Here is a 24,200-nt window from a genome sequence, read left to right as displayed (position 1 = left end):
AATCTAGTGACCTGAGAGACGTCCATGGAGTAATGCACAGGTGTGTTTGGACCCCTGCTTGCTTACAACAGAGGCACAGACATAGTCTAGGGGCCCCCTCACACCAGATGGCCAGCGCCCGTCACCTGGCAATGTAAGTGCCTGGGTGTGTCATGGCCCAAGGGCCAGTCTTTGCTGCCTGTATCAAGGATGCTTGGTTTACTGCACTGAACACTGGATGTTTGAGAAAACGTTGGGGAGAGTGCCTTTCACTTAGGCTGTGATGGTGACAGTGACGATTCCTTCTTGTGGGCAAAAGGGAGCCATTGGAAGCTGATGTGCAAGTTGGCAACGTGACCCTCTAAGGTGGTCATCCTCCCACAGGTGCAAGGGGAATGAGCCCTGCCTGAAGACCCCTGCCTTCACCGGAGGTCTCCCCAGACTGCTAGGGCACTGGGCTTAACACAGCAATGGCTGGGAGCGACTCCTTGGAAACTCCATGAAGGAAAGAAGCACAGCTCTTGTCCATGGGACCTGGTCCCTATGGCACCCGGTCCCCCCAGCACCTGGTACCCCTGGCACCAGGAGCAGCACCCAGAGCAGCACCTGGTGTGGTGAGAGTCTCCAGGAAATACCTGTTGAAGCGTATCAAGGGAGTGAAGAGAGGGAGGAAGGGAAAGGAAGAAAGAAGGGGGGAGGGGGAAAGGAAGGAGGAGAGGCAGGGAGAGGAGAGGAGAGGCCAGGAGACTCCAGGAGAGGCCAGGAGAGGCCAGGAAAGGAGGGGCCAGGAGAGGAGAGGCAGGGAGAATTTCTGATTCCTTGGAGAGGCTGGTTCACTCAGGTCTGACGCTTTCCCTGAACACTGAAATGCCAGCCCAATGCCAAAATGGCGATCTATACTCAGCTTTTTGAAACTGAGAGAAATCTGATCAGAAACAGGGATTCTTAGAAAAAAAAAAATCCTATTGCTACCCCCTCCAAAGTTAACTAAGTGTGGCAGTGGGACTCCTGCTATTTGGGCCACTTTTGTACTGAACAGACCTTCTAAAACTAGTGCCCAGAGGCCAGCTCACAGGGCCGGGTGGCCAGGAGGGCAGCAGAAGGTGATCAGGAACGTGATTCCTGCCCCTCCCAGTCCTTCTCATTCAATGGTGCTTCTCGTGTCAGGATGCAAAGCCACTCCAGACGGGAGGCTGAGGGAGGCCAGCTCCTGCCTTCCAGAGACTAGCTTGCTTCTGGCAGGGCTTCTGCCGGCCACTCCATTCTGGCACTGTCCGACCTGGGGACATCCCCTGCTGGCTGCTCTGGAGCATGGATGTGCCTGAGGAGCCCAGGAACTAGCACAGCCTGGGCTTGTTCGGCTAGAAGCAGAATGTGGCCACCAGAAGGAGTCTTGGAGATTCCCTGGTGACCAGGGACTCTCATTTAACCAAGGGGCATTGTGTGTGCAGCTGTTTGATTGAAGTGATCTTTATAGGAGGGAGGGAAAGAAGGTTCCAGATTTTTAAATCATCGGAAACAGCCGAGAGAAGATTTTGCAACACTTGAAACGCACATGGCCGCATCCTCCTTGAGGTTTTATCAGAGCACAGCCATGCTCTCTTGAATGTGGCATGGTTGAATCCTTGTGACAGATGCCTTACTGGCCACCAAGCAGGAAATATACCACCTGCCCTTTTCCTGAAAGTTTGTTGGCCCCTAGCTAGCGTGTGATGATGTTTTGTCACAACAGCAGCACCAGGCATGGCTCTCAGCACTTGTCAGGAGCAAAGAGTGCTTCTGTCATTCATCCATTCAGCCTGTCATTCATTCATGGGATGCTACCTACCTGTGGGCTCCGGAACCTGGAACGAGACAGACTGGTGCAGTCCCTGTTCTCCCAAAGCCCAGAGCCGGTGCCCAGGTCCTTCCTCTTCTGTATAGACATTCCTAGCCCTTCCCGCAGTTTCCCCCAGGATGTGGTGCATCCTGCTCCTGCCCTCCCCGCCCTGTACCCTGATTGCCCCAGTCTCTGCAAGGAGAGGCATCCAGGTGGGCCCCATGCCCCGGAGTCCTTCCAGGGGGCGCAGGGCTAGAAACTCACCTTGAATGCCCTTGGGCTCCCAGTCTCATTTCAGAAGCTCAACACTTGCCCTTCACTTTTTCAGCTCCTGCTCCAGTCGCCCCAGAGAGGGAGACCACCCGTCCTCAGCCCAATAACATGGACAGAAGAGGGTGCCAGCTATGGAGAAGGATATGGCTGCGTCTATGTGAGATCCCTCCCACATAGAATCAAGGCCACCTCAGTGCCGCACTCTGGTGCCTCTGTCCCCGTGCAGAGCCTGAAGAGTGGAGAGCTACCGCAGCCCTGGGAGGAAGCTGGCTCCTCGGGAACCTCTGGAGCTGGAGCGTCCAGCCTGGCTTCCCGTCCCCGCCCTTGGCTCTTCGTTATTCATATCCATGCCCCACACCTATGGGACTGCTTGGTTTATTTCTAGAAAATAGCGTTGGGTCAGTCACTGAAGCCTTCCCCCACATGGACCCTTGCCTTGGGCTCTTTTGGGAGTCTGGAGCCCAGTGGCTGGAACCAAAAGGCCAAGGGCAGGGCAGGAGCTTTGGGAGCCAGAATGGCGTCCAATGGCACAGCCCCTTCCTGTGGCCTGGAGTCCACCGTGTTCAAGGTCACCCTCAGCATGGTGCTCGCGGTCCTCATCCTCGTCACTGTCGCTGGCAACGTGGTCGTCTGCCTGGCTGTGGGCCTGAACCGCCGACTCCGCAGCCTCACCAACTGCTTCATCGTGTCCTTGGCGGTCACTGACCTGCTCCTCGGCCTCCTGGTGCTGCCCTTCTCTGCCATCTACCAGCTGTCCTGCAGGTGGACCTTCGGCAGGGTCTTCTGCGACGTCTACACCAGCCTAGACGTGATGCTCTGCACGGCCTCCATCCTCAACCTCTTCATGATCAGCCTCGACCGCTACTGCGCCGTCACGGACCCACTGCGGTACCCTGTGATGGTCACTCCAGCTCGTGTGGCCATCTCCCTGGTCTTCATCTGGGTCATCTCCATCACCCTGTCCTTCCTGTCTATTCACCTGGGCTGGAACAGCAGGGGTGAGGCCAGCAAGGGCAACGACACTACCCGCAGGTGCCATGTGCAGGTCAACGAGGTGTACGGGCTGGTGGACGGGCTGGTCACCTTCTACCTGCCTCTGCTGGTCATGTGTGTCACCTACTATCGCATCTTCAAGATCGCCCGGGAGCAGGCCAGGAGGATCAACCACATGAGCTCCTGCAGGGCGGCCACCATCAGGGAGCACAAAGCCACTGTGGCGCTGGCTGTCGTGCTGGGTGCATTCATCATCTGCTGGTTTCCCTACTTCACCGTGTTCGTCTACCGTGGGCTGAAAGGGGACGATGCCGTCAATGAGGTTTTTGAAGCCGTTGTGCTGTGGCTGGGCTACGCCAACTCGGCCCTGAACCCCATCCTGTATGCTGCGCTCAACAGGGACTTCCGCACAGCTTACCAGCAGCTCTTCTGCTGCAGGCATGGGCACCGTGGCTCCCATGAGGCTTCCCTGAGGTCCCTAAGGCTGAACAACTCTCAGCTGTCACGGAGCCACAGCCGAGGACCCAGGTGGCAGGAGGAGAAACCTCTCAAGCTGCAGGTGTGGAGTGGGACCGAAGTCACTGCACCCCAGGGAGCCACAGACAGGTAAGGCAGCCTTCACACACAGGAGGGGACCCTGGAGGGGTCTTGTGAACAGCAGCCAGGGTTCTGCTACATGGTGGCCAAGACCCTCCAGAAGCATTTCCCAAATGATATCTCATTTAATTCCTCCAAGGACTCCCTAAAGTAGAATATTTTGCCTCCATTTCAAAAGGATCCCAAAGAAGGTCTCAGGGAACTTGTCAAAGGCCACCCGGCTAGGACATGGACAGAGGGCCCTTGCTCCAGAACGCATGGGCCTGTCTCTCTAATTATGTTGTCTTTCTATTCTGGAGACTTAAATAGGAGGCTCAGCTCTGCCACTTAGGTGTCGTGGTGGAGCTGGGCCTCCAATTTAGGGCCAGCCCCATAACTTATCGCTGCAGTGAAACACTCAGATAGTCAGGTGCTGATCTGTCACCTGATGGGACTGCTGGGCTAAAGGAGAAACTTATTGTATTCAGCATTGATTGAGCTCTTACTGTGCACCAGCTCTTACCATAGGGTTGCTCAAGTCAGTGGGAAGAGAGGACAGCAGAGTCAGGAGGGCGTCCTCAAAGGCCAGACCAAGAGTGTAGCTGTTTGGGGAAGATGCAAGGGTTAGACAAAAGGGCTGGGGTAACCTAAACAGAACTTTGCTTTGGGAAGAGGACTCTTTTGATGTGAATGAGTTGGGTGAAACCACAGAGGCTCAGGGAGGAGGCTGGGCATTGGTCCAGGAGGGGAAAGAGAAGAAAGCCAAATTGCAGGGCTATTAAAAGAAAGAAGACACTTGCACAAAAGGTAAAGAGACAGAGTGAGATTTAGATAAAGCCACTGGGACAAGCCAGGGAGGGCATTAGGGGACACTGCACCCATGAGCTGAGTGACACTGAGGAAGCTCATTGTGTGAAAGACAGCTCCTGGTCCCATGTCATCTGTTGATAGCAGTGCAGGAAAGAGTGTTGGTAGAATACCTAGCACGTACAAGTTGCTCAGTAAATGTCATTTTCTTTCTCTTCCTGTAGACTGTGCCATCCATCCATCCATCTACTCAATTATCTCTTTATCTACCCATCCATCTACCCATCCATCCATCTACCCATCCATGCATCCACTCAACCATCCCTTCATCCACCCATCCATCCCTCGCATCCTCCGTTCATCCATCTACCCACCCATCTACCCATCCCTCCCTCCATCCCTCCAGCCATTCATCCATCCATCCACCTATCCATCCATACCTCCTTCCATCCATCCACCCATCCACCCATCCCTTCTCCATCCCTTCATCCACCTATCCATCTACCCATCCATCTGCCCATCCATCGATCTACTCAACCATCCATTCATTCATCCATTCATTCATCCATCCCTCCATTCATCCATCCATCCACCCATCCATCCACCCACCCACCCATCTATCCATTCACCTATTCATCTACCCATTCATCTCTTCACTTACCCATCCATCCATCCACCCATCCAACCATTCATCCATTCATTGCTCATTCATTTATCTGCAAACACTTGTCAGATTTCCATCACATGCCAGGGCCTATGCTGAGGGCCAGGGATGTGGAAATGACATTCTGTGTGTTGACACTGATGAGAGTTATGGAAGGTGAGCTGCAAGCTCTGCTCTGATCTCTGCCTCACTCACCCTGTGGCTTGAGCAAGTCATTGTGCTCTTGGGTCTCAATTTCCTCCCATGGGGCCTTCTAGCTGTTTCCTGGAGTTGCCTGAAGTCCCCCTGAGCTAGGGAATGTGGACCCAGCAGAACTGGGGTCTGCTGTTGGGTTCTAAGCATCGCACACACTATGAGAATGTGGACAGATGCTGCAGACCCACACCAGGGCTCTCCTTCTGATGGACAGCTGTGGGCAAACCTGCCTCGCTGGGCCCCAGGTCCCCTTGCAGCTGCTTCACCCCTGAAGGCATGGAGTGTCCCTACCGATTTGGGACCTGGGCCCTCCCCGCTCCTGTGCTATTGCTTCTGCCTCTGAGCTATTTTGCAGCCTCCCCTCCCCTCTGGCCTCTTGGTCTCTAGACTGTCCCTCTCAAGTCCATCCTCCAACACCCACCCCCCACCAGGGTATATCCCTGCCCCGTCATGGTGGACCTAATGCCCATCTGATCCCATTCTTCCATGTCCCTTCCAGTCCCTCATCCAGAAGGCAGCCTCAAAGGCAAAGCTGGTTTAGCTCACAGTGCAAAAAAGAAACAAAACAGATGAGCACACACCAGGGCAGAGGGCCAGAGAGCAGGCAGGTGGCACTTTTTATGTGTTGCTTTGGGTCACTCAGCCCTGTTGCACTCCCAGGCTCATAAGCTGCCTTTGCACTGCCCCGTTCCCACTCCATCCCAGAGGCCAAGGTGCACAGGGAGCCAGAGTGAGCCCTGCCCACACTTCTGCTCTGGCCTCCTGGAATCACTAATCATCCAATTATGGAATAGACGGGCAATTGCTCACAGCAGCAGGTGCCAAAGTTTGAGACTCAGTGTCCCCAGCCATGAGGGACAGTACATGTCCCTGGGAGCTTGTCCCAGAGAACTGCCTTCTGAGTTGAGCCTTTAAATGCAAACAGAAAGCCTTTCTCACCCAGGAGGGGCTGGACCTCATTCTGTTCTCTGGGAAGGAGGGTCCGTATCCACTCTACTTTACAGTTAGGAAACTGGGGCTGGGGAGTTCCAGTAAGTCGCTCCAAGTGGCACAACTGGGAAGAAGCTCCCAAGCTGAGGTCTGAGCAACCGCAGACAGCAGCACCAGCTCCCGGTGCCCTCTGCTCCAGGCACCCCACGGGTTTGCCCATCTGCCTTCTCTCATCTTCACGCCCACCCTTGGTGAAGGGCCAAGGCTAGCTAAGAATCACTGCCCACCTGGCTGACACAGCAGTGCAGAGCCGGGGACAGAGCAGGGCCTCCTGGAGGCCACAGTCCCTAGGGCAGGGGGCAGAGGGGCTGGGCAGACAAGGGCAGGGTGGGGGCAGTCAGAGGACCTCACACCAAGGTCAAAGGCATGGAAGTTGCAGGAGGCCAAGAGCAGCCAGAGGTCGATCTTCACACTGAGGCTGCCAGGGCCATGGGGCTCCCTGAGGCTGGCTCCGGGCTCCCTGCTGACTGATAGCAGGTCCTTCCTGCTCTCTACTGGGGTCAAGAGCCAGCGCCAACCCGCGGCCCTTATCAATGCCAGGGCTGGGCTGTCTGCCTGAGCCAAGGGTGCTAAAGGGGACCGATTCAGCCTGCCTGGGCAGAGTGGGGGCATGGTCAGCCCAGGGGGTATCCAGAGACAGGGGGCCAAACTGGCTGCTGCTCCTTCCCTGTGGCCAGCCAGCAGCCCATGCCCCAACATGGACCTCTGTCTGCCCCTTCCTCACCCCCACTCCCCTGGACACTCCTCGCCTCCTAGGGTCTCTCTGCTCCGTCTTTCCTAGTGAGCTTTCCGGCACACAGATCCCCTACATGGCCTGCTCGGCCACTCCTGGTGAGCTTCCCAGAGCACGGATCCCCTGTTGTCCCCAGGTTCCCACTGAACCTGTCTCCTGCTGCGTACAGCACATCTCTGGTTTTCTTCTTGTCGCTGATATTAAAAATAACTACCATTTTTTTTTTAAACTGAAAAACAACACACATTCAGAACTCTGCAGTCAAGGTGTGGGCAGGGCAGTCTTTTCTGGAGAATCCCAGGCAGCATCCCCTGCTGTCCCCAGCACTGGACGCCACCTGTGCCCCAGGGCCCATGCCCACCCACTGCCCCCACTCCACCTCTCATTCCACCCTCCCTCCCCTCTTCTGCAGCCCGACCTCTTAGAAGGACCCATGGAAGGGCCACCTAAGCAGTCCAGGATGGAGGCCTATCTTGAATTCCTTAATCCATCAATCTGCAGAGGCCCTGATACCACATAAGGTAACATTCTCTGGCGATTGGGACATAGGCCTACCTGCGCCCATTCCTCAGCCTGCCATGAGCCCCAGCACCAGAGGCTCTTGATGCCTGGGTCCCTGAGCACCTTACCCTCCTGCTCCATTTCCTGACAGCATCCCCAGGCCAGGTCCCTCTCCCACCCTCCCCAGCCAAAGCAAAGTGCCCTGCACTCCTTCAGCCAGGGCATTTACCAAGGCCTGCCGGCTGCAGCACTGCTCGGGACAACAGTGACAAGGCAGCCCTCCTGTCCTAGGGAACAGGTCTCTCCAAGTTGGACAGCGTGGTCTCCCAGACACAAAGTGGCTGGTGTCCCACAGTCTCAGATGTGGCAGAGCTCGGATTTCAGCACAGCCTGTCACACTCAGAGCTTGGGCCCTTTCCACAGTAACACACCTGGACTTGAACTTGGCCTGCTCTTGACTGACACTTCAACTCGTCCTCTAGACACCAGAAAGGGCAGCCCAGGCACAGGGAGGCAAGTGACCTGTTTGCAGTGCGGAACAGGCTGAGAGGCTGGGCCCTGCCCAGTGCTCTTTGTGCCCCCCCACCTCACTGGTCCCTATAATCTCCCAATTCAGAGATATGATTCATGAGCACCTGGCCTATCAGCAGCCCTTGGGCACTTCCTCATTCCTCAGTGCCCCTGTACTTGCTCCCCATGGGCGGGGATGCACCCAGACCCCCAGATGCCTGGCAGGCTGCTGTGGTGCTCTGCTCCCTCCTTCAGCCGCCGCCCCCTGCCAGGGAACCACTTCCCACCTGCCCTCCCACCTGCCTGCCCATCCTCTGCAGTCAGAGAGGACATTTCCAAAAGTCCATCAAAGCCGGCTCCACCTCTTCTGTTGCACTTGGACTAAAATGCAAAGTCCATCCCAGCCTCCAAGGCTCTGCTCCCGAGCTGCTGCCCTTGCCCCAGCCCTCTCACACCCCGGGGGGACAGCCTCCCAGGCCACACCTTGTCCCCATTCAGCCTGCCTCCCTGGGAGGTGCATGCCTGTGCTCTTGGCTGTTGAGTCCTGACACCTCGTTCTGTGCTCAGCCTGAAGCAGGCCCAGGGACGTTTTTCAAACAGATAATGAATGAATGAGTGAGTGAATGTCTTATCCTGGTCCCAGAGGGCCCTGAGAAATGAATAAAGCCACCTGCACTGTAGAGATCAGAAACTGGGTCTCAAAGAGGGAAGCAGCAGGAAGCCAGGGAGAGCTCAGAGATGACTGGCTCCTTTGCCACCATGGCATTCCCACACAGCAGCCTCCAGGGACCGCTGGAAATCACTGCACCTCAGGGTGGCGACTGCCTGCCTCCCCAGCCCTGTCACAGACAGGCCAAAAAAGTGAGGCTGTGTGCCACAAGCATAGGAAGTGGCTCAGAGTTGGTGACACACCTGGACTGGGTCCCCTGCGCCACAAGGCATGTCCTGTTTGACCAAAGGTGGAGGGCACAGGGAGGGTGGGGCTGGCTGTCTTCTGCTCCAAACCCAGCCCGGGGATGCGCCTGCAGCTTCCATGGGCAGCGGAGCCCGTGTGTGACACACTTCTGCAAAAGAGCTGCTTCTCGGAAAGGAAGTTTCCTCCCGGGGCCCAAGTTTGTTGACTCCTTCAAAACCCAAACGTGTCAACTTGTGCAGTCCCGCTCACCAACTGGTATGGCTTCTCGGCACGTTGATATTGACATTTCTGAGGAGTTCCTATAAGTGCCTTTGGCACATGAGCCTCAGCAGCTGCCCTCAGACTAAGGGATGAAGGCTGCCCCTCCTGCATCTGGACCGCAGCTGGCTACCTGCCTCAAATAGGGGGTTTTCAGCTCTGCCTCTGGTTCAGGCTTCCCGGGGTTTCTCCTGGAGCGGGGTCGGGCAGAGCCCTGTGGGTCATGGCCCCTGCTGGCTGGAGGAGCCATTCACCATCCGAGGGGCCTGTCCTGACCTACAGAATGGTGGCAGGGGTCTACCTCGGCAGGCTGGTGGGACAAGAGTAAGGAGAGCAGGCAGTAACACAGTCCCTTCGCCCCCAGCCACCTCTCCTCCTGCCTCCCTCCCACGGCCCTTTCCTCCTTTCTCTGACTCCTGCATGCAGTAGTCCAACACTCTACAGCTCACCCACTGAAGGTATGCTCCACACTCAGTATGCTCAGAATTGGGTAGCCATCCTTACAATCAAGTTTGGAACATTCCATCACCACAGAAGAAACCCTGTGCCCTTTAACTGTCACCTCTGATTCCCACATTCCATTCCCTGTGCCCCCCCGCCCTGCCCAGGAGCCTGACCCGCTTTCTTTCTGTAGATTTTCTTGTTCTGGAGGATTCACATCCGACGTGGTCTTTTGTGTCCCACTCAGTTTCCGAGGCTTGTCCTCACCACCTTTTCCTTCTTCTGCTCCTTTTTATGTTTGCCGTGCTCCCATCCTCCATGTCCTCCCCATCCTCCTCCTCCTCTCTGTCCTCCCTGTCCTCCTCCTCCTCTTCTACATCCTCTGTGTCCTCCCCATCCTCCTCCCCCCCTCCTCCCCCTCCTCCCCCTCCTCCCTGTCCTCCCTATCCCTTCATTCTTCCCATCCCCCCATCCTCCCCGTCCTCTCCTTTCTCCCCATCCTCTCCCATCACCATCCCACTTCTCCTTCACAAGTGCTCAGGCTCCATTGGCACTTCTTGGCACTTTCTAGGCCTGGGTGGAGGACTCTAGGTGTGAGTTTCTGTCACAACCACCCAGTTGCCCAAATCCCCAACTCCCTGCCAGGAGGACTTAGGGTGACCCTCCCCAGAGCCTGCCTTCTGCATGCGGGCCAGCAGAGCAGACAGCTACAGCCAGTTAATCCACGTCTTCTGTCTCTTCAGAGAGTTTGGGAAGTGAGACCCTCCAGCCCCAGGAGGTGAGGGAGAGGAGAGCAGAGAGGAGGAGGGGAGCCCTTCGCAGCCTCAGAGGTCAAGGAGAACACGCCGTGGCCCCCAGGAGTCTGGAAAGGTAGAGAACTTGCGCTCACCGTCTGTGGTGGCTTTGCCAGCTAGAGGCCCTGGCATGGCCTGGCTGGTCCCTCTGTCTCCCAGACTGCCCCTGCCCAGTCACCTCCTGGCTCCTGGCTCCTTCCAGGACAATCTGGCTGGAGCTGCAGGGCTGTGATTGAAGGAAGAGAGCTGAATCTCCAGGCCACCGCAGGTATCTTTGACCCCAAGAAAAAGAGCACCTCCTTTCCCCCAGGGCCCTTCCCTCGGGGACCCAGCCCTAGGACACAAGCTTGGCAGTCACAGGGAAGGCCGGACTCAGCTCCTCTTGACCAGAGCAGCCAGTGCAGTCCTGCTGGCATGGGAGAGTCCGTCCCTGCGGGTCACACGGGAGAGTGTGCGTGGCCCAGGGCAGGGTCCCCAAACTTCTTCTGCAAAGGATCAGATAGTGAATCTCACACCCTAAGCCCACAGTCTGTTTCAGCCACTGCCCCACAGGCCCTCCATCCTCACCGACTGCATGCAGGACGATGATCCCGTGGGGGTGGGCTGAACAAGCTGCCCAGGCCGGCAGCCCCCATGTGGCAGAATCCACCCGGCTGGGTGTACCTCACACTCTGAGACTCACAGAGGCCGAGGGTGCCTGATGATATAGTTCTCAGGACATGACTGTCACCATACAGCACAGGGCCATACCAACTCTGCCACTGTAGACAACACATAAACTGATTGGTGGCTGTGTTCTGATAAAACTTTACTTATGGACACTAAGAGTTAAGTTGCATAGCTTCATCATGAGTCATGAAATGTTACTCTATTTCTTAATAACCAGGTGGTAGGCTAGATTTGGTCTCTGGGCTGTCATTGGCCAACCCTGGCATAGGAGAAAGAAATAAGTACCAATTCAGCCCCTTGCTCTGTGACAGGGAAGTGCCTTGCCTTCTCTGAGCCTCAGTTTGCTCATCTGCAAAACGGGGATTAAAATGCCACCCTGGGAAGACTGTGGTGAGACTTTAGCTGCAATTTTTGCAAGGTGCCTGGCACAGCGTAAGTGCATAGTGAGCAGCAGCTTTGATCATTGTTCTTCCCGTGGCCTCTTTGCAGAGAAGCAGCTGGAAAGTCTGGGGCAGGCTCTGTGAACTGTGTCCCAGCTGTGCTACTGAAGCTGGGTCCTGACCCCAAGACTCATGTCCCTCATCTGAAAACAGGGGACTTGGATTAGCTTCAAGGACCATTCCAACATAACTATATATAAATGCTTAACAAGGGACAAAATTATGCCCACACCCTCGACCCTGCTATGTCAAGAATCTCCTGGCAAGGGGCAGGAGAGCCTGTTTCTTATGCTAATGAATTGCTCAGAGTATGGAGGCAAATCCAGTGGAATGTGTCCTTGTCACAATTTGAGTTGCAGGTGCTGGAGCTGTGGCAGGCCAGGCATAGGAAAGCTCTGCAGAGAGCCCAGCCTCAGGGGTGGGGGACCTGGGTTTCTCCAAGCCTCTGCATGGGGTTTATGGCTGTATGACCTTGAGAAGGTTGCATCCCTTTCTGAATTCTAATTCTCTCATGTGTAAATAAGAGATTCTGACAACTGTGCCTACCCCTAAGAAACAGCAATGAATCTCAGGGCTCTCTGCTTTGGGGTGACACTGGTGTTTACTGAACTCACAGTGGCTCTTTGTGACAGAGTATTGGGGTGCTGCAGTGTGCCTGAGATCCAGAATGGCAGGCAGGGCCACCACACCATCAGCATGTCCACTTCCCCTGAGGCTGATCCTGCAGACAGCTGCCAAGCGTAGGGAAGGCCCTGCAGACTTGGTGTCCTGGGTCCATGGATGAGAAGGTTCTCCCTCGTCCAAGGTCTGCCATCATTACAGGGGGGCTGACGGTCGGTCGGTGGCAGTCCCTTCCCACACTGAATCAGGAGATGGAGTGTTTAGAAGACTTGATTGTTGAAATGGAGTGAGCACCACTGCCCTGGCCAGATGAGCCAATGGAGTCAGCTTGCCCAGGAGCCAACTGACCTTGGGCACCGCCCCCACGCTCTTTATCTGTAAAAGGTGTGGCTAGCACCCATTGGAAGGATGGAAGGGCAGAGATTAATACCAGCATGGAGGGGTCCAGAGACCACTGGTTCAGGCCAGCGTGGGGTGGGGTGGGGAGTTCCTGCCTGGGCAAAGCACTTCTCGGTCTCTGCCTTACGTCCTCTTTGCACTGTTTTTGCTGTGATAGGAAACTGAGAGTATAGAGGAAACTCTGTGGCCACCATCTTGGTGCAGAGAGACTCTGATTTGTTGAGCTTGTTTTCCTAGAAACTGGGTTTCTGGAAACAGAGTCACTGGCTGACAGGAAGGGATATTTTAAGCCTCTATTCACCCTGCCTGTTCCCAGGACCAGCCACATGGCTTCCCTCTCCAACTTCCACAAAGCCACCTGCAAGTGGGTGCTGGAAGTGCCATGGAGGATGACTGGGGCAGAAGGACAGACCACGAGGAGAGGCCCTGGGGTGTGAGGGTGGGCAGGTGCAGGTTTCGAAAGGGGCAGGGAGACTGAAGGAGCCCAGGAGGAGGCTCTGAGGGGAGCCCTGTCCTACACCCAAGGCGTGGGCCATCAGAGACTGTGGGCCCAGCATGCCCAGGCAGGGAGCCCAGCCAGGATGCAGCGCCCAGCAGGCCTGGGGTGATTCCCGCTCTACTGTCACCGCTAGGTGGCAACGCATGGCAGACCTGTTTCCCTGTCTTGAACTGGGCCTCACAGGAATGGGAGGTAGTGAGTGATGGAAACCTACTGGAAATGTCTTGGCCCTTGGGGTCTTTCTCCATCAGCTCCCACTGGCATGAGTGGCCCGAGCTTCCATATGTCCTCCAATTTTAAAAAAGAAATGTGATTCAAGACAGGGTTGGTCAAGCCAGCCAGCCTCAAATGGAGGCCGTTGGAGAGTTTGAGCAACTGGGCAGGGTGAGCCCAGGCCAGGACTGGGGAGCTGAGTGTGACACAAATACCAGGGAGGAGGAGTGGGGTGAGGGCTTCTCTGAGCATGCTCCTCATGCTCTGGAGGAGGGTGGGCAGGAGCTTCCAGCTCGGCAGCAGGGCCAGCCTGGGCCCTCCAGAGGCTGCGCTGTACCCTTTATTTGCTGCAAGTTCTGGGAAAATGACCCAAGTTCCTCCTCTGTCAGAGGTGACATAATAATGTGTCATGTATGTCACATGTGTGTTGGAAGTTACATGAGACCTGGCATGTTAAATGCCGCAGCCTTGGGCACTCTCATTGTGGGTTACTCAGCAATCCAAGTCCACAGCAGGAACTGGATGGCAGGGAGGCAGGGGAGGGCCGACCAGGAAGCCACGCTCCCCAAGCCTTCATTCTCCTCCAAGTTATGTGCCCAACAAGCTGTGACATACCCAGCACTGGCTTACCAGCTGGGTGACCTTAGGCAAGTTTTCTAACTTCTCTGGGCCTTTGTCACCTCCCCTCTGTGATGAGGAAATTGATAATACCTGCCCCGTGGGTTAGTATGTCAGGAGTCCTGAGAGCCAGGCCTGCATGCACGCTGCTCTGAGGGTGGTGGTTTTTCTGTGGCTGCTCTTGGGACTCAGTGCACAGGGTTTGGACCCAGCATACGGGGCATGGAGTCAGCATGTGTCCTCGGTCAGGTCACTTACCCCGTGGAGGGCCAGTTCCTCCTCTGTGAAGATGTGGGGGGTAGTGCTCACCTGGCAGGGCTGCTGGGAGGGGCCCATCCAAGCAGAGGACATGCTCAACATGCATGCTGAGCCCCACGCTTTACCTAAAGCTCCAGAGAGGACTCCACCAGGCTGAGTAGCCACCACCTGTAGCCTCTCAGTGGTAGGGCACACTCCTGGACAGAGAGTGCTGGGCAGCGTCTGTCACTTCACAGAATAGCCGAGATCATCACCTTAGAAGTGGGAGAGATTGACTTTGGCTTGTGGTGTCAGAGGTTTCATGGTCAGCTGGCCACGTTGCTCCTGGGCCTGTGCAGGCTCAGTGCGTCCTGGCACATGGTGGAGCAGGGTTGTCACCTCATGGCAGCTGGAAGCAAGAGTGAGCCAGGAAGGGGCCAGGGTCCCAGTGTCCCCCTCAAGGAATGCCCCAGTGATCCAACCTGGGTCCCACTCCTGAAGGACCCACCACCTCCTAATAGCACCACAGACAGGTGACCCAGCCTTTAGCACGGGGTCTTTAGGGACATTGCAGATCCAAACTACAACAGAGGAACAAACTCCCTTCTGCCCCTGGACATTCACTGCCCCACACAGTTGTAAAATCTCAGAGAATTTCCTGTCCAGGCCACAGACTGAGGCCCTACCTGGTCAATTCCTAACTCCTCTGCTCCACAGCCTTCAGTAGCACCCAGTGCCTGTCAGATCTCACCAGCCTCTTCAGGCAGGCTTCCCCCGCTGGCTGCAGAATCCTGCGCCTCCCCTCCCTCTGCATCCCACATTCCTCTCAGTCCTCAGAGCACAGCTCCCAGCGCATGCCGCTCCCTCTGCCTGGAGAACCCCAACAGCCCCCAACACTGCTGTGGAAATTCCCCCCACCGCACAGGCCCAACACAAATGCCACCTGCTCCAGGCAGCTGTGAGTTTTTGATGACCCCAAGGCAAAGCACCTAATGACGTGTGCATTGCAGGAAAATTTTCAAAACATTTCACTTTTCCCGTATTTCTCAGGGCTCCAACCTCCCTTTTCCCAGGTCTATCCTGGGCCTAGGCAGGAGGCGGAGCTGTCTGAGACCCAACAGCAGGGGAATGAGCTTGGGTCCAACCCAACACAGGGTGCCTGTTTCCGAATCACATCCCTTCACCGGTCTCCCGCGCGCGCAGCTGCTGCCCAGATGTTGGCTAAATGGCAGTGTCCCCCTCTGTCTCTCCAGAGGTGAGAGGGTGTGTGCAGCCCAACACCCGCCCGCGGGGAAGGAAGAGAGGAAGCCACAGTGGGTCGGCTGCGCTGTTGCCCCCGCCCTCTGGTCGCGCAGGAAGCGCTCCAGAAGCGTCAGGTCTGCGGAGACTTGCTGCGCTTCCACTCATCCAGCCACCCAGGCCCCTTCACTCCAGGGTGGACCGCGGGGGAGGAGAGCGATGCCAGCGATAAGACACTGATTTGAGTCTGGGAGACAGACAAGGGCAGGGTCAACTCGCCCCGTGGTAAGAGCCTTGGCAGAGGGGCTGCAGGTGCTAGGAGGACACAGTAACCTGGGCCACCTGAGGCAGCTGCCCAGAGGTAATGCCGGACAGCCGGAATCAGGAGAGGAGCTGGCCATCTGAGGAGGTAAAGGACTGTCATGCAAGGACACCGACGCCAGTCACCGCAGGATAGGAAGTACTGGGCGGTTCTGTCTGAGAGGAGGGAAACCCAAAGGGCAGTGGCGCTGCTCCTGCCGGGTCCCAGCCACCCGGAGCCGGCCCTCGCAGGCGGCGGGTGCTGTGCCCTGACTCCTGGCGGCCGGCCGTGTTATAACACCCTCGTGCAGTGAGATTCTAGCAACATTTAATGGGAAATATCCTGGACGCTGCTGAGGTAGCAGAAGTCTAGTTACAGACGCGTGGGACGGGAGGGACAGGTGATCGACTCGGAGTTGAAGAGACCGAGGGGCCGCAAGCCTGCCTGGGTCCTGGAGCTCAAATGTCACAGGCATTTGTTTTTCTCCAGTTTTGGACTCGGCTTCCCAGGGTCAGACTCTCCCCAGGAAGCCACCAGGTGGCCAGGCTGTCCTTCTGTCATGCAGAAGTTTCAGATTCACGTTTCATTGTCTGGCCCGGGATATGGATCCCTCTGAGCCGACTGTCACAGGCAACTTTGAAGCCAGGGCAAAGGGCAAGAGGTCACGTTAGCCTGGCCCACACGGGGAAGATGGGGAAGGTTGCCTCTCACAGAAGAATCAGGTGCTGCAGCTGAGAGAAGGGGAAGTGGGTGGAAAGGTGCAGGGGCTGTGGGAAGCACCTAGCAGCACCCAGGGCTCCTCTCCTGCGCTCTCCAGCATCCCCTCAAACCCAGGCTAGGGCTCAGGACAGAAGGGCACAGGACCCTGAGGGGATGCAGATCACGCCTCTCAAGTGTGTGAGGGTAAGCTGTGCTCTGTGTTCCTTCAGCTCACCTTGCATGGCTGGAAGGTCAGCAGAGGGGGGCACTGCCTGCCTCCAGGTCTTTAAGGTTAACTACTCCTGCTACAATGCTGCTTTGGATAAACATTTCTTTTTTTTTTTTTCTTAATAGAAGGTAGATATTTCATATGATGTAGAGAAAAGAGAATAAAGTCAATTTTAATCAAGAAAGAAAAGAGGAGGGGAATGTAGAAGGGGGTGCAAATGTAAAGCACAAAAACAGGTAGAAGAAATAAGTGAAAATGCATCAGTAATTTTATTGAATGTAAACCGAATAATCTGGCCAATGAAAAAATACCAAGATCATCAGATTTGATTTTTGAAATCCAAGCAAGTATCTTAATAAGCACAGACTTAAGGAAATAAAAACTTGAAAGTGTGAGGAATAAAAAAATGTATACTAGATACTACACACAAATATTAATCAGAAGAAATCTAGTAGCTATATTAATACCAAAGTGAACTTTAAGCAAAAAAGCATTACTAGAGATAAAAATGGCCACCATATTTTGATAAAAGAGATAATCCAAAATCCACCAGAAATATAATATTCTAAACTTGTATGTGCCAAATAATCTACCTCTAAAAATAAAGTTGACAAAACTACAAAGAAACAAATCATAGTAGTACAAAATGTATAACATACTTCTATCAATATTTGAAGATCAAATATATAAAAAAATTAATCAGGATATGTAATATTTTGAAAACACAAATGAAAAGCTTATAAATCAATATTATTGAATAAAACACTACTTCCAACAGCTAGAGAATCCATATTCCTCTCAAGCATGCATAAACACTTAAAAGGTTGACTATGTACTAGACCAAGAAGCAAGAATCAACCTATTTCAAAGAACTGTATGCATATATAATAAGTCACTGACTACAACTAAACAACAACAAACCTTTACTTATTTGCAGACACATTTCTTAGTAAATCATGGGATGAAGAAGATTCCCTATGGTCATTAGAAAATATTGTCAGGTAAGCAACAACAAAAACACTGCACATAAAACTTAGAGTACACCTCCGAAAGCTATACTTAAAGAAAAATGTGTAGCTTGAGATGCTTATAATTTAAAAATAAAGCTGAAATGTGATGATCTAAACATCCAATTTAGAGAGTTAAAGAAACAACCAAGATAGTAAATCTCAAAGAATTCAAAGATAGTAAAGGAAAAAGTGAAGGCAAATTATCAGCAGAAGCCCATGGAACAGAAGACTGAGATTTACCAGCGAAGAGCAGCAATATCAAAAGATCAAAAAAAAAAAAAAATCTGGCAAAACGTACTGAAAGTGTAAGTGATACAAGAAATACAATAATGAGAGGGATATTATCTTAGATGTTGCAGAGCTGGAGACCAGTAATAAGAACATTGGGATCAATGCTCTGCCCATGGCAAAAGAAAATAAACATGAAGTGAAAGGTTGAGTTAGCATTATCAATCAGCAGGGAAATCCACCGGTGGTCTTTGGATATTAAAATTGGGGTTGGGAGCCTGGAGGGAGCAAGTAGGAAAATAAAATAGCCCTGAGTTTCACGTGATACACAAAGTCAATTCCAGATAGGCTGATGGGTTAAATATCAAAGCCAAATATTTAACTTTTAGAAGAAAATGTGGAATATCTTTCTGACCTTGGGGTAGGAAGGAATTTTTAAAATAAGAACCAAGATGTGAAAACCCAACCGAGAGATGAATTTGACTATTAAAATTAAGGAATTTCTGCTTTCCAAAAGACAAATCACTTAAGATAATAAAGTCTTGGAAAATCACGTGTTCAAAGTAAAATGTTAGAACACAGAGATGAACAAAGAAGCAGACCAACATCTCATTGTTCCTCCACTCCACGTCTTTTTGTTACATGTTGATTCCATCATTAGATGTTTTTCAATTGAAATACATTAATCATCCAAAGAGACTCTATATGGATATAAGATCTGTCTCCCTAATGGATCTATTAAAAGGATCTATAAAAACCTTTATAAAAGACAAGCCAGAAGTGGGTAAAGACTTGCAACACAATCCAAGTATTAGTATTCAGACATAAATAAAGAGCTCTGTGACAGGCAGACCCGGAGAGGGAGGAGGGGAGGAGAGGAGAGATGGGAAGAAGACGAGGGAGGCGGTGGGGGTGAGGGCCTGGGCAGAGACCTGAGCAGCCTCTTCAGTAATCAGAGAAGCATGAATTTAAAAAGAGGGCTCCATTTCACACTCACTAGATCAATAAGGTCTGAGCTTGACAGGATCCCGTGCTGGTGAGGATGTCACCCAGAGCCGCTGCACGGCTGTGGGACCTGTGGGACGGGAAGGGTCCTGCGCCTCTGGAGAGCAATTTGGCCAACTTCCATGAGCCTCGATGCCAGGCATAACAGGAGGAACTGGAAAGCGTGCATCAGGACCAAGGTCCAGGGCGCGCCGGGCGGTGTTGTTGAAATGGTCAAGACTGGGAACAGTCTGGGTGGTCATCAGGAGATGAGTGGATGGACCAGTTGAAATGCATTCATACCATGGACCCAAGCACTGAGAATCAACAGTGGGTGCTCCCGTTTAATCTGAAAAATATCATGTTGAACAAGAACAGAAAGTTAGCTGCAGGAAAAAAATTCCCATATCACGATAGCACTGGGCTGGCAGAATAGCCCAATATGTTGTCTAGGGATGCAGACGCGTGTGCTAGAGCAGGTCAGGTGCTGGTGACGTTCCGTTTCTCACCCTGCACAGTGGTCCACTGGAGTATTTTAATATTCTTTAAACCACGTACATGTGCTTTATAGAGTCTCTGGATGACAAGTTGTCTCATTTAAGAATACCTGATGACTGAATCGCCGTGTAACAAAAGACGTGGGATTGGAGGAGCCAATCCTGGCTTTCTTCTTTCTATCCTTCTCTGTGTTCTGACATTTTACTGTGAGCGTGGGGTATTTCTAAGGCTGTGTTCTCTCAAGCGACTCTTGAGCTGCTAGAAGAGGTGGCTATTTCCCAGCCTCTATGAGGCTTTTCTTTGACAACTCTACTAATTTCAGTGAGAGTGATTTCCCCAAAGCCATGGCCCCACTGGAATGTGAGTCTAAGGGCAGATTCCTGCCTGCCTGCTCAGACCTGTATACTGCTAACACAGAAAAGGGTGCTCCCAAAATGCCAGAGGTGTGACATTCAGGTCCAGGCAGGAAGGGCGTCCTGGGGCTGGGCCGGCAGGGAGAGCCCAGGCCACGGGAGCTTCCAGCCACACAAAGAAGGCAGGGTGGGGCTGGCTGTGTCCTTGCTCCTAGCCTACAGTCAGGCCTCCAAGTCCACAGCCACCTTCTCATAGACTCCAAGGGAAGCACAGAGCTCCCTGTCTCTGTCTGAAAGGAAAAGGTGCTGGAGTCCTCTGGTGGCCTGAGTGCTCACAGCTGGTATTAATGCCACCTTCCCAGTGCATACAAAACAAGTTGCAGAGGCCCAGGAACCCTTTCATTCAGACTTGGAATCAGGGTTGGAGAGTGGCCCAGTGGGAGAGCACTTGTTAGCATGTAAGAGACCCTGAGTTTCATCCATGGCACTGGAAAAAGAGCAGATTCAAAAATAGCAAACCTTAACTGAGCTCCTACTGTGAGCCAACCTGTGTGTACTTTTATACATATTTTACGACACCAAATTCCTTCAAGAATTGGGGAGATTGCTGGGCATGATGGCACCCACCTGTAATCCCAGAGCCTGGGGAGGCTGAGGCAGGAGGATCACAAGTTTGAGGCCAGTCTTAGCAACTTAGTGAGACCCTGCCTCAAAACAAACAAACAAACAATAAAAAGGGCTGTAGAGATGTAGTTCAGTGGTAAAGATTTCCTGGGTTCAATCCCCAGTACTGAAAAAAGGAGGGGGAAAAAGTGTTGCTTGAGAGGCTGAGGCAGAAGAGTCTCAAGTTCAAAGCCAGACTCAGCAACTAGTGAAGCCCTAAGCAACTTAGTGAGACCCTGAAAAAGGACTAGGGATGTGGCTCAATGGTTAAGCACCCTGGGTTCAATCCCCAGTACCCAGTACCAAACAAACAAAAAAACAGAGAAAGAGAGTTGAGAAGGTTGACTATTTACATCCACTTGAAGTTCAGAGAAGCTAAGAAACTTGACTAAGGTGTCCAGCATATTAGAAACAGAGCTGGGGTTTGGAACAAGTCACCTCATATGTGGAGGAAAAAAGCATATGTTGCCTGTGCCGCCCTGGGCAGCCAAGAGGGGTCCCCGTCCTGCCCTTCACCCCTTCCCAAAGACCAGCTCAATAGTAACAAAGCAGAGCAGCTCCGACCTGTGCTTATGTCTCCTCAGGAAGCCGGCGCTGTCCTGCACCACGTGCGCCAACAGCCTCCTGAACTGCTGCAAGAGCCTGTGGGGGCTTCGGTTCCTCCACAGGCAGCAGCGATGCCCCTCAGAGGAGCTGTCGGGGGAGCCACTGCCTGAGGACACCCCGACGACACTGTCCCAGGAGGCTGTCTAAACCCTGCTCCAGGACCCTGAAGATTCTGCTCACCCAAGTTTGACCTCTGGAGCCCCCGAGGACCCAGCCTCCAAAGCCACGGAGAACTGGGGGCTCCCAGCACACACAGTGGGTGCCATGGTGCCTAGACTCGGGCTAGACATTGGCTCTGTGCTCGGCACCCCACCCTCGTGCTCAGGACTCCTCTGGGCTGAATCCAGGGGTTCAGAGCACACGTTGGTGCTGGCCCTAAGTGTCATGAGTGAAGACAGTGGGACGTACAGAGGTGTGTGCATGCGGGAGCCTGAACACATATGTGTGGGAACCCGCTTGTCCTCTAAGCAGGGCAGAGGGTGCTGCATAAACAGGCCTTTCGCCCTCTCATGGATCAGCAGGACAAAGGGAATGGAGGAGGGGGAAGGGGAGGGGACTGTCTTCCATGAGCACCTACTATGTGCAGGCACCTTACCTCACCTGTGTGAGCTTTCATAACCCTTTAGCATGTCCTCAGGGAAAGGGTCACCATCCTAACCTCACTGAGGTAGAAACTGAGAGTCAGAAAACTACAGGGCCCCCCTGGGGCCACTCAGCCAGACTGGAAGAGGCACTCAGCAGATTTTGGAATGGATGGGTGGGTGGATGGATGGATGAGTGGGTGGATGGGTGGAAAGCCATGCTCTCGACCCTGCACTGCACTGTAGTAAAGAGGTGAAGCAATTTCCTTGCCTCAGCCTACCCTCTCCTGGCAAAGCCTAGAGCCCTGGAGCCTTGGGATCCTTTTGGGCTAAAAGTCCGACCCTCTCTGCTGCTTGTTGGTGTGCATGGACTTCCCGGGCACCGTGTGCTGACTGGTAGAGGTGATCAAGGTGGTGCTGGCCCAGGGGTGCCTTTCGCTGGCTGTGTTTCTTTGGACACATCTCCTGACCCCCCTGAGCAGCTCTTTACTCCTCTGTTCAAGGGGGCAAGTTCCTCCTCCCTATCTGTAGGGTTGTGGGAGAGACCCCTGGAGACGGGGAGGTGAGAGCCCCAGGGGCATGAGAGTGTGGGCAGACTTCTCAGCAACATCTCTCTTTACTGGCCCTGCCCCTCCACGACACCCTTCCTAGGCTTCCAAGACCCTGTCTGGTTCCCTCCCTCACTGTCCACCCAGGACTTTTCAGTCCTCTCTGAGCTCATCACTGTCCAGCCACGAGTGAGCGGCAGCCATTCTCTATCGCTCTGTCCAGCACCCTCCCCTCACTCAGGGTGTCTCCCTCCGTGACTTCACCTACACCCAAGGCCTCAGCTACGAGGCACCAGGAGCCTTCACACAGATACCAGGTGTAGCCAGGCTCCTCGAGGCTGCGACCCCTCTGCCTATGTGCCCCCTCCAGCGGGATGTTCCCAAGACACCCCACCTCTGAGTGTCCGTAACCACACTGCACGGTGTCCCTGTACCTGCTCCCCCAGGTTCCACTTCTCATGCAAAAACCCCACTGGGGCTTCCATAGCTGAGGAGGCCTCGTTTGCCTGCTTCCAGTGTCCAAGCTCTCTGGTCCTAGGCCCCACGGGGCCCGCCCTCCAGCTGATTCTGTCTGCCCTGCTGTCACTCAGCCCAGGGCCCTGTCTCCAGTAAGACAAATGGAACAGCTTCTGATGCCTCTCTCCATGTCCCCACCCCCTTCCTCCAGCCCCTCTCCACACATGGTGGCCAAAGCTGATGGCCCACAGGTGCTGTATATGCCCCGCATGCCCAGCCCTCCCTCCTGTCCTCGGCCCGGCCTTTGCCTCCTGGTTTCTGTATCTCGCTGCTCTTTCTGGCAGCCAGGCATGCTCAGTGCTGTTTCCATGACGACATGCTCTTGCCCTTGGGTCAGTTGACTTCCTGCAGATCTCAGGCACAACTGCCCTTCCTTGAGGAAGTCTTCCTTGTCTCTTCACTGGCATGGCGGTAACGATACTGCCACTTGGCTGACTCCCGGAACATCATCTGCCTCCCCTGCTCATGAGTTCTGGTGACAGTTGTCTGTCTAGCCCCTAGAAGAGTGTTTGGCACACAGTAGGAGCTTCATGAATGTTTGTTAGATTGGCGAGCAGAGAACATGAAAAGTGCAGAGTGTGGTCAATGGCCTACCTGCCAATAAACTCAGAGACTTGGTTTGTCCTGGTAAGCCCCAGAGATGCTTAATTTCTGGGCTGTTTCTTCTGGAAGTCCCAGAAACCCCTCTTTTGAAAATTCCCCCAGGAGTCTGAGACAGCTGGGTCTCCAAGTCATGCCAAGTATTTTGAGGCATAAGATCTACAGTGCAAGCAAACTGCAGCCTGATCACAGGCACGGCCGGTCAGGGCTCCACCCCAGGAGCCCATTAGCCACCTGCCACTGCAGAGGACTCCTTCCAGCCTGCATCTGGGCTGTCCTGGCCCCTTTGGGGACCTCCTGGAGACTCCGCTGGCTGCAAAGTGGGGTACCTGCTGCCCAGAGGCAGCATATGTGGTGGACCTGAGTTAGCATTCTGTGTTACCATCATGTTCCAATAAAGCTATCAAAACGCAGGCTGCCTTGCTGTTTCATTTTTTAAATCCCCAGTGAAGAGATACTCCCAAACTTCATCATACGGTGTCTTGATTTAGAGTCGCAATGGCCGGGCATGGTGGTACACTTCTATAATCCCAGCAGCTCGGGAGGCTGAGGCAGGAGGATTGCAAGTTCAAAACCAGCCTCAGCAAAAGTGAGGTGCTACGCAACTCAGTGAAACCCTGTCTCTAAATAAAGTACAAAATAGGGCTGGGGTGTGGTTCAATGATCGAGTGCCCCTGAGTTCAATCCCTGGTTACTCCCCCCTCCCCCCAAAAAAAGAGTCACAATAGAATTCTGAGGTAAAGGCCAAATTAAAAATTACCTTAAAAAGTTAGGGAGTTTCCCCAAAGCTATGATTTGTCTTAAGATCTCCTTCAGAGGCCATAAAGAGTGGAACCACAGAAGGTCACCTCTCAAGACCCTGGGTGGTCATAAACTTCTGAAGAGATACCATTCAACCCAGTACACAACCAAACCGAGATATTGAAAAGGGAACGTGACTTGCCCAAGGTCCTCTTTCCTGCTCACCTGGGGGACCAGGTGTATGGCTGAGACTCCATGC

The 24,200-nt window shown here is 53.7% G+C and overlaps 1 protein-coding gene across 3 annotated transcripts in view; it reads left to right on the top strand.

Moving 5' to 3' along the window:
• Hrh2 (histamine receptor H2) overlaps positions 1 to 23,613 on the top strand; it is a 41,441-nt gene extending 17,828 nt beyond the window's left edge. Inside the window, exons 2-5 of one of the 3 annotated variants that reach the window (XR_007351958.1) lie at positions 2,127 to 3,670; positions 7,442 to 7,550; positions 10,399 to 10,525; positions 20,934 to 21,067. Coding sequence is in view for 1 of the 3 variants with exons in the window: in XM_015492603.2 (XP_015348089.1) it covers positions 2,586 to 3,670; positions 20,934 to 21,102 (1,254 nt within the window). In the remaining 2 variants the exon portion in view is untranslated. Of the gene's footprint in view, positions 1 to 2,126; positions 3,671 to 7,441; positions 7,551 to 10,398; positions 10,526 to 20,933 lie in introns of all 3 variants that reach the window. The other 2 variants (XR_007351956.1, XM_015492603.2) reach the window with 2 other exon arrangements.
• Positions 23,614 to 24,200: the final 587 nt, after the last annotated feature.

The sequence above is a fragment of the Marmota marmota genome, unplaced genomic scaffold (assembly GCF_001458135.2).
Source record: "Marmota marmota marmota unplaced genomic scaffold, marMar, whole genome shotgun sequence".
NCBI classification, from domain to species: domain Eukaryota; kingdom Metazoa; phylum Chordata; class Mammalia; order Rodentia; family Sciuridae; genus Marmota; species Marmota marmota.
The sequence above is the reverse complement of the archived record's forward strand: the minus strand, read 5'-3'. Positions and strand labels throughout refer to the sequence as shown.